Source organism: Miniopterus natalensis, chromosome 5 (genome assembly GCF_054644295.1).
Source record: "Miniopterus natalensis isolate mMinNat1 chromosome 5, mMinNat1.hap1, whole genome shotgun sequence".
NCBI lineage: Eukaryota > Metazoa > Chordata > Mammalia > Chiroptera > Miniopteridae > Miniopterus > Miniopterus natalensis.
In genome coordinates this window covers 4,405,001-4,414,945 of record NC_142085.1, presented here as the reverse complement: position 1 = coordinate 4,414,945, position 9,945 = coordinate 4,405,001, and the positions used below count along the sequence as shown (strand labels likewise).

Below are 9,945 nucleotides of genomic sequence, written 5' to 3'. Positions count from 1 at the left end.
CCCCCAGCCCCCAGCCCCCAGCCCCCAGCCCCGAGCCCCAGCCCCCAGCCCCCAGCCCCAGCCCCCAGCCCCAGCCCCCAGCCCCCAGCCCCAGCCCCCAGCCCCCAGCCCCGAGCCCCAGCCCGGAGCCCCCAGCCCCAGCCCCCCAGCCCCCAGCCCCAGCCCCCAGCCCCAGCCCCCAGCCCCCAGCCCCAGCCCCCAGCCCCAGCCCCGAGCCCCGAGCCCCAGCCCCCAGCCCCCAGCCCCCAGCCCCCAGCCCCCAGCCCCAGCCCCGAGCCCCAGCCCGGAGCCCCGAGCCCCAGCCCCCAGCCCCCAGCCCCAGCCCCCAGCCCCCAGCCCCCAGCCCCCAGCCCCCAGCCCCCAGCCCCCAGCCCCAGCCCCGAGCCCCAGCCCGGAGCCCCCAGCCCCCAGCCCCCGCCCCCAGCCCCCAGCCCCAGCCCCCAGTCCGGCCGCACCGCCCCCTGCCCAGCCCCCGCAGGCCCTGGAAGCCTAAGGGGCTGTCACGGGGCGCGCGCGCTTGGGTCCGGGGTCCAGAGTGACGAGCCCTGAGGAGGACAGCACGGCCTCAGCAGAGTCCGAGGCACCGAAAACGCCCCTGGAGCCCGCGGTCGGCTTTCCCGAACCCGGCGCCCCCTGCGCCCCCAGACCGAGGGCGGCAGCCCCATCCCCCCGCAAGGTTTGCCCGCGAGCGCGCTCCCGGCCCAGAGCGGCCGCTTTGCCCCGAGCCCGACAGAGTCCTGAGCCCCATCCCAGGCGGACTGATCGGAACCTGTGTTTTAAAGGGTTGCCCAGCTGAGTTTTCGGCACGTTACCTTTGAGAAGCGGAATGAGGTGACGCTTGTGGCAGTAGTTTCTAAATTAAGTACCCAAAATTAGGTTTAGCACAATGCTGGGCAAAAACAGGGCTTGATAAATATTTTTTAATAAATAATATCTATACAAGTCACCAACTTTAACTGAGCACTTACTGTGTGCCAGGCACTACACTAAGCGTTTGTATAACCCATTCACCTCACAGCTGCTTGCGGGGTAGGTGGTGTTCTCTTTCCAGTTTACAGAAGAGGAAACTGGGATGACTGGCTGGCGCCCCATAACCAGCAAGAGCAGAACCCCAGCCAGGCCCTGGAGTTCGTGCATTTCATTGCTGTTTGCTGCCTTGGGTGGAATGGGTGGCCCGTGAATGGATGAACGAAGAAATGGCTCCCGAAACCGCCAGCTGTTTACAGGAATCTGTTTCCAGATGACGCACCAAGGTTTCTGAGGGCAGCAGAAACAGAAAGATCTGTGACTTACTTCCACGGGCTCCCCCAGGGGCGTTGTGTCCTGGGAACAATGTGAGGACAGTGATGGTCTAAACAAAGAGAAGCCATCCTCCCCTCCCTAGACTAGGGGACAGGAGACCTCCAGGGAAGGGTTCCCCCGACAGAGTGGGGCCCCAGGGAGGGAGGACATGCTGAGCCAGGACTTGCAGGTGAGGGAGGTGGAGATGGACCGAAGACCCAGGGCCAGCTCATGGGACCGCGGGGAGCTGCCGCCCTCCCTACCCAAGAAGGAGCTCATCATCTCCGGGAGGGTGAGGATCTTCCTGTGCAGATGGCGGATCTGCCTGACAAGGTCAGGGGAAATGGACTCTGGACTCACAAAAGTCTTCATCTCACACCTGCGGAAAAATTGGCAATCAGGTCCAATTCCCAAAACTAATGTTTGGGTGATGTATGCCAAGTGAAGCCGAAGTCAGACGACAGAGTCTGGGTGTCTGTGGTGAATGATTGAGTGCCATTGCTCTTCTTTGCTAGAAATGTGTAGCTACTAAAGCAAGAGGCCTGCCACTTAGAGCCAAGAAGAACTAATGGGGCCCACCCAGGAATTCCAGGTGAGTCCTTTAGGAGAGTGTTTGGGCCCATGGGGGCAGGAACAAGGAGATCATTGCCCGTTACCCTTAGAGGTTGGTGCCATTTGAAAACCAGCCTTAAACTATTTCTAATCTGTGTTCTGTTTATTACAAGGATGGAAAGGGTGAGGGAAGGGGTGGGAAAAACATACATTACAGTTGAAAAGCCCTCGACTCTGGCTGCAGCTCAGTCTGCTCATGGCTTGCTAGGTGACCCTGATCCAGTGAGGACTCGGCCTCAGCTTCGTCATTAGACGAGACGACTCCGGAGGCCCTCCTCCATCTAAATCTCTAACACTCCTTGAAAGTATGTTTAGAGACACTTTCTGGTTCATAGACACCTGAGCTCAGCCCCTGCACATGTGAGGGACACGGTCACTGAGTCTGGTGGCCCCAGGGCAGGCTGCTGGTGCTCAGGGCCCGTGTCACAGTGTCTCAGCTCCTGGGCCTGTCCTTTGAGAGACGGGACGTTGAAGATGATTGAAATAACAGGCTGATCTCCCGGTTGCAAATTTATCATATTCTATACTAAATACTTCCCCTTAGGACTACATTTTAAATAATGTTAAATACTACTCCAGTACTAAGAATTTTAGGGATTAAATAGAAATTCCCAGATCAGCCTTAAACATGATTATTGCCCAGTCAGCGTGGCTCAGGGGTTGAGTGTCAACCCATGAACCTGGAGGTCACAGCTGGATTCCGGTCAGGGCACATGCCCAGGTTGCGGGCTCGATCCCCGGTGGGGGGTGTGCAGGAGGCAGCTGATCAATGACTCATCATTGATGTTTCTGTCTCTCTCCCTCTCCCTTCCTCTCTCTAAAATCAATAAAAACATATTTAAAAACAAAACAAAACGATTATTATTTATAACTTCACTTCTAGGGGAAGATGTGTCCCCAACACCAAACAGTCGGTTTAAAAATGAGCCTTTAGGACGCACGCCTTTGAGTGCGGGCTGTTCCTGTGAGTGCGCAGCGCTGCACCTGCGGCTGCGCTTCCGTGTGCCCCTCGCCTTCGGTCCCGAGTCCCGGACACTGAGGGGCGGGGAGGGCCCTACCTGCTCTGCTTGGCTCTGACGTCCTGCAAGAGAAGAACATGCACTTAGTGCCCACACGGCCTCCCAGCGAGGCTGGCCCGCCTTTCCTCCTCAGCGCAGGCTCGAAGCTGGCCTCCTCCAGAGGCGCAGCTGTTCAGTCACCTACTCGCCAGGCTGCTTGTGCCCAGCACCCCCACCCCCTCCCGCTAACTGAACTGACTTCTCCATCCCTGCCTTATGCTGGGGGCGAATCCGGCCTCCAACAACTAAGGAGTGCTGGAGAGGAGGGCCCCCGGCCCCTGAGCTATCAGCCCCACCTGATGTGAAACAGGTGACAGGATGACCGTCACAAAAGGACCTTTAGTGAGTTCTTCCTGTGAGCCTGGGACCATGCAAGCATTTTGCAAGGACTATTTCTTATCTTTTCAGCAACCCTATGAGGGAGGCGCTGTTCTTATCTCCACGTTTACAGAGGTTACAAGACTCGCCAAGGTGGAGGAGCCCACGCTCAAACCCAAGGCTGTCTGACTCCAAAGCCCTTGACACGAGCTCGGTGCTTGGGTAAGGCGGTCAGCCTTCTGGGGTCTGCGTCTTGGTAACTCCTCTGGGGGAAGAGAACCTGATAACCACCAGTCATCGTGTGGTGTGTGTGTGTGTGTGTGTGTGTGTGTGTGTGTCGCCCTTAGCCATAACCTCCACTCCCCTCTCCTGCCTCTCCCAGCACCTTCCCGCCTGCAGCACAGTGCCCTTCTGGCCGACCCCCTCTCCTGTTCCGCGAGGTGCTGGGCGACTCTCACTTGGAGAAGCTCACTTGCTGGCTGCTGACATTTCTCCTCCAGCTCCTCCACCTGGGCTCCAAGTCGGGTGATCTCCTCAGTGACCGTTGAGATGTACTTGTCTCTCTCCTTCCTGATCCGCTGCTCCAGCTCACTCAGCCTGGCCAGCAGGAGATCCTGCTGGCCCCTCAGCTCCTGCTGCAGCCTCTCAAAAGCTGCTTCCACCTGCTGCTTCTCGCATTCAATATGAGTCTGCGAGGGGCAGAGATGGACAGGGTTAGGCAGAAGCTCATCGAGCTGGCTTCCCCCACAGTCCTCCGTGTGCTTCCTGTTGATTAGAGGGACAGACAGTAACTAGTTCCAAGGCTCGTTCTCCCAATAGACACTATGGTAAAAGTAGGTAGGGCCACGCTCTTGTTTTACCTGGAGATTCTAAAAATAGTGCCACATTAGCTCCCAGAGCCATGGCAAACTTTTCAAAAATCCCTCCACATCTCTGATACCATCTTCACCCAACCACACATTCCCTAGAGGCAGGTAGAGGCACATATAGTCATTTTTTAGAGGGCAATTCAAGCAAGAAGAAGCTGTAATTAGAATCAATACAACTCATCGGAAGAGTGTGTGGCATTGGTCTTAGCCATTGAAGTCACCGTGTACAGGGACTACTTTGATGGGAGTTGAGGGGTTCTGGAGAGACCTTTCTGTCTCCAAATGCTGTCTCCTTGGTCAAGGTACCAGAAATTCTCACACTGCAGATTTCCTCCTGGGTAACTTTGTAGCACAAGGAAAGATGTGGGAAGGAGCCTGGGACAGCTACACCATTGCTCACCGTCCTAGGTCAGCCTCAGGTCAGGACTAGAATGCAGACGCTAATATACACCTGGCCCCAGACGTCTTGTTGGAAAACAATGCCTTCAGGCAGGCAGACAGACTGCAATGGGAAGAGGGGCGGACGGGGGTCAGGAGACTTGGGTTCTAGTGTTTCATCATGAACCCGGGCTTTCCCTGTGTGGCCTTGGGGGCAACATGTTCCTGGACTTCAACTTTCTGCTTGTAAAAATGTGAGTGGCGAGATGGGTCTCGAGTTAGATGTCAAAACCACTTCCAGCTCTGCTGCTCCGGGACGCCACCCTCCGGACCCCACATGCCCGGGCAGAGGCAGGGAGGTGAGCGAGAGCAGTCTTCAGTTCTTTCCAGCCAGGCAGCAGACAGCAAGCTTCCCCAGAGCCTGTTGAGAAAACCCCCAGAGGAGAGAATGGCCAGGGGGGTGGCTTTTACCAGGAGCACATGGAGCTTCCTGTCTTCCTGACACTTCATGTCCTCAATCTTCTCTCTCTCCAGGCTCAGAGCCTCCAGCCGACTCCTGAGACGACCCTGTAGGGAGACAGACGGGCAGAAAGAGGTGGCTTAATTCATAATTCAACTCACAGACATTAAGTGTCTACCGTGTCCTTGGCACACCATTGAATGCCGAGGAGTGTGAAGGTGAGAGGGGCCCAGTCCTTATCCCCAGAGAGGGCACCATCTAGGGAAGGAGTCGTCACGAGTGGGAAAATACATACTGGTGAGCACAGCAATTGAGGTGGGCACACGGTAAGATGGGCACCCAGCGGAGGGGGCAGTTCTGCCTTTAGGGCAAGGGAGGGTTTTAAAAAGCAAACAACATTTACAGTGGGCCTTGAAAGATAAATTTCCAGTTGAGTAAGAGAAGGGGGCAGAGGACTTAATGCCCCTTGAACTGCACACTTAAAAATTGCTAAAATGGTAAAAAAGGGAAAAAAAGCGAGGCTCTGGAGGGGAGAGAACTTAGAAGAAAGGAAGTACACGTTGAAAGTATTAGAAGCGAGAAACACTAAAACAACTCAGAAAACAGCAGGTGCACACTGGTCAGCCTGCTGGCCACGTCCTGCCCTGGGAAGGGCCGCTGAGAGATGAGGCACAACAGGAAGGCAGGACCTTGACGCAACGGCCTGGGTGCCTGCTGCAGACACGAGCCTTCTTTGGGCACCAGGGACCCCAGGCGGTGGCACGATTGGCTGCGTGTCTTAGGGAGATCTGCCTCGCAGCAGGTTTGGAGGGTGGCTAGAAAGCTTACAGCGAGGACAGGGAAGGTGCTGGAGGCCATGCAGGGTCTGGGTGACGGTGGGCAAGAGCCTGGGTTTGGTCATCGTGGGCATAAACGCAGTTAGAGACCTGAGAGATGCTTCTGAGGAAGCGGCTTCCAGACCTGGTGAGGAGAGATCTAGGAGGCAGGCAGGCAGGCAGGCAGGAATGGGTAATGTCCCCAAGACCAGATGGGCTATGGCCTCACCGCCCTTCCTCAAAGAGCAGAGTGGAGCTTGCAGGGCGCTCTCTCCCTCCCTCCCCCTGAGCCCCATGGCCTGGGCCTTGGTAAATCAAGCCCATTTCCAGTCCTGATCCTGGGCGACCACACATCCAGTGGAACCAGGTCCCCCAGCCTGGGAGTGCTCTAGTGTCCCAGCAGCCTTGGGGTCGCTGATGTGGAGCCACACCCTTCACCATGACACTCCACTGCCCTGCCCAAGACACTCCCAGCCCAGCCCAGCCCCGCCCAGCCCCGCCCGTGCCTTGGGCTCCTTACCCGGTAGGGCTCGATGGCCTCGTCCAGGAAGCCCACGGTGTGAGCCTGGTGAGCAGGCCCTTCCCGGCACAGCACGCAGAGGAACTCGGCATCATTTTCACAGAAGAAGTAGATCTTTTCTCCGTGCTCCCCACAGCAAGTGTCCCCAAGAGCGCCCAGGGGCACAGGGACCATGAGGCTCTCAGTCTCCTCTTTCTCCTTGCAGAAGGGACAGAGCAGGGCCCTGCTGGAGGGCTGGGCCCCCATGTGGGAAGACAGGGGGAAGCACCACGGGCAGAAGGTGTGTCCACAGCTGGCGGTCACTGCATCCTCCAGGGGCCCCTGGCAGGCAGGACAGGTGGCCTCCTGGTGGGAGGAGGTTAAGGGCATCACGGTACCTTCCCGGGCTTGTCCACTTGGGCCTCTGCCTCAGCCACACACTGGCTCTTTCCCTGAGATTGAGTCTCTGTTACATGAGTCACAGGGGAAAGGACCTCTGGACAGGGAAGCCACCTGGCTCCACCTCTTATGCTCCCGGAGTCCTGGCCACCACCCACCAGCAGAGGAGTCCACCCTCCAACCCTCTCAGGACTGCCCAGCACACCCAGTGGTGGCCTGGCTGGCCTGCTCTCCACCCTCCTGGCCCTTCCGGTCCCTGGAGTGGGGAGCACAGCATGTCATGAGGTCACAGGGAGTTGGGCTTCCTGGGTCCCTCCTTTGACCAGGGCGGGGTGGGGAGAATTGAGGAGGAGATGCTGCTTCCTGCTTGATGGAGCAGGTGGGAGCCATAAACTCAGGGCTTGCCCACAGCGTGCAAAGTCCAGCCCTAGGCGGAGGTCACGGACTGGGCACACCCTGTGCAGATGCCCAGGTCCCCTGGGGACTGCTCACGGCCCCTCCTCTGCCCTCCTCTCTTTGCCTCACCTCACCCGCCTGGGCTGGTCTCCCTAACGTCCCAACCCCACCACCCCAGAGCCAGTGCCCCCAGGAGTTCCGGTAACTTCATTGACTACAGGTGGGAGAAGACAAGAAACCATAATTCACATGATTCGTGTTGATAAACTTTAGAAAACTCGATTAGTTAATGAGATAAACATACTCAACCACATTTACCTAACACTTGCATTTCATATGATTATATCCAATCTGACGAGAACCCCTGGGGGAAGGTATGATCCCCTTCATTTCAGAGAAGGAAAGTCACAGAGCTGGACACGCAGAGGTGGGGCCAACCCGAGTCCGCCGACTTCCAGCCATGCTCTGCCGAGACCCACAGCCGAGCAAGGATCGGGAGCCGAGGTCCTTCACCCACTCACCACACCCCTGACTGAGGAAAACGCCTTCCATTCTGCCACCGGTGACCAGCCCCGTCCTGTTCCGCTGCCTTCCCACCACAGCTGCTTGGGGCGTCACCTTCCTCCCGCCTACCTGCCCGCCAGCCAGGGAAGGTGGCCCTGCAGCTGTGCTGTCTGAGCCACCCAGCCACAAGTGACCGGTCCCAAGTGAGACGTGCTGCCGATGTCATTAGGCCCCAGAGTCAGGGAGCACCACGGAATGAACTATCTTATTACTGATTTTCATACTGACTGCATGTTAAAGTGATAGTTTGATGCTAAAGAAAACGTTAAAATTGCTTTCAGTTTCTGTGTTTTATATCAGGCTACGAGAAGACTGCATAGAGCTCACATCGTATTTTTATTGGGCTGCACTCTGAGACACACAGACCCGAGTGCAAAAGATGGCAGCCGCTTCCTTGCACCATGTTTGGAAAAAATAACCCAACCGCGCCCAGCTAATATCCTAACAGCAGTGATGCCACAGAGCAGACAGGGGTTAGACATAAGGTCCTGTGTTTCAGCTTGAGGAAGGCCGTCATCACGAAGCAAGGCTGCCGTCACTGCTGGCTTCTCTCTCCTCCCCGCACGGACCTCTTGTAGAAGCCGCAGCAGGCTGGCGGGCACCCCGGTGAAGAGACCTCCACGTGTTCTCCCGGCACAGCCACCTTATCTGGGTCCCCATACTCCCCTGGGCTGGCCGATACCCCATCTCCCTGGAGACAGCTGGGCAGGCAGGAGGCTGGGTGGCACCGCACACTCCCTCCTGCCCCACAGGAGCGCGCTCTCTTTGCACGGTGCCCGCTGAGGTCCTGCCACTTTCCTTCTGCTGTGACTGTGTGGACGTGGATGGAAGGAACTGCCAGTCCCAGGCCGTGGCACGGCCCAGAGGGAGCCCAGGCCCTCTCTGGAATGCTGTGACCCCTTCCCCCTCCCCTGCCTCCACTCAGGAGGAGGACGGCAGAGCCCTGCCTCCGAGAGGCAGTGGGCCCTTGCCCGTGTGTGCGTGTGTGTGTATGTGCGCGCCAGCGTGACCATGCCCGTGTCAGTGCGCATCTAAGACATGCCTCTTTCTGGCTGTGTGCGTGTGTGAGTATGTGTGTCCCTCCTGCTCTCCCAACCCTTCCTCTCAGCCCAGCAGAGAGGTGACCTCAAGGAGGCCCCGGTGCCACAGCACCATGGCCTCGGCCACCTCGGTGACCAGCCTGGAAGAGGAGGTCAACTGCCCCATCTGCCAAGGCTCCCTGAGGGAGCCGGTCACCATCGACTGTGGCCACAACTTCTGCCGCAGCTGCCTCACCCGTTACTGCGAGACCCTGGGCCCGGCCCCCGAGGGGCCCCCCGCCTGCCCCCTCTGCAAGGAGCCTTTCTGCCTGGGGAGCTTCCGGCCCAACTGGCAGCTGGCCAGCGTGGTGGAGAACATCCAGCGCCTCAGGTCGGACGCAGAGGCGGACGTCTGCCAGGAGCACGGGGAGAAGGTCTACTTCTTCTGCGAGGAAGACGAGGTGCAGATGTGCGTGGTGTGCCGGGAGGCCAGAGAGCATCGCACCCACACTGTGCGCTTCCTGGAGGAGGCAGCAGGGCCCTACAGGGTAGGAGAGGGCACACTGGGGCCTGCCCGGGGTGGGTCTGGGCTAAGAGAGTCAGAGCAGAGCTGTGGATAATTTGGGCCACTGTGGAGACAAACTCTATCTCCTGACTTCTGTCCTCAGTCAGGCAACAGAGCAAGGAGGGGCGAGCGTGTGCGTGTTTGAAGTATGGTCTGTGTGGTTCTCGAGTGGCCAAGACAGGAGAGGTGCTCAGTGAAGCGTGTTGCGTGAAGAGCGAACGCACTGTGAGTGGTGCCAGGCATGGGTGTGCGCCCTGAGGCATGTGGCAGGAAGGTGTGGAGTGTCTCTGTGTTTGGGGAGATCTAACTACCCGAGTGTGTAAATGTAACCATTTGAGGGCTTGTGTTCGTAAGTTGGTGTTTGTGGGTATGCAGGTTAAGTAGATACCTGCGGTGTGTAATTGTATCTGCTGTTAGAGAGGCGTGTGCTGGCGTTAGTTGTCCCTGTGCTGTGTTTTTAGTGTAAGTGGGCCTATGTGTTCCTTAGTGCTTGGTGATGAGAGTTTTGTGTGTTTCCACACTTACCTACGTGAACATTTGTGTGTGTGCCTATTTTAACTCTATTCTAGAGCAGGCAATTTTAAAACAGCTCACTGCCTAATCCCGCATTATCCAAGTTTCTCCTCCCCTTCAGAATTGTACACAGAAACTTGGTACCCTTCACAAGAGAGCGTTGTTTGGGTGGGCTCCCTTTGAGCCACGTAAGAAAGCT

General features: G+C 57.5%; 2 protein-coding genes across 2 annotated transcripts in view; one reads left to right on the top strand and one right to left on the bottom strand.

Annotated features, from left to right (window-relative positions):
* Positions 1–1,138: 1,138 nt before the first annotated feature.
* Positions 1,139–6,680, bottom strand: LOC148092991 (E3 ubiquitin-protein ligase TRIM15-like). Its single transcript, XM_087817219.1, has 6 exons — positions 6,312–6,680; positions 4,988–5,083; positions 3,728–3,958; positions 2,952–2,974; positions 1,541–1,660; positions 1,139–1,331 (listed from the first exon to the last, which is right to left on the bottom strand). The coding sequence occupies exons 1-6, from the start codon at positions 6,678–6,680 to the stop codon at positions 1,139–1,141; spliced, it is 1,032 nt and encodes a 343-aa protein (XP_087673345.1).
* Positions 6,681–8,802: 2,122 nt separating this feature from the next.
* Positions 8,803–9,945, top strand: part of TRIM10 (tripartite motif containing 10) — a 7,039-nt gene continuing 5,896 nt past the window's right edge. The window contains exon 1 of the mRNA XM_016214770.2: positions 8,803–9,216. Within this exon, the coding sequence (XP_016070256.2) occupies positions 8,803–9,216 (414 nt within the window). The remainder of the gene's footprint in view (positions 9,217–9,945) is intronic.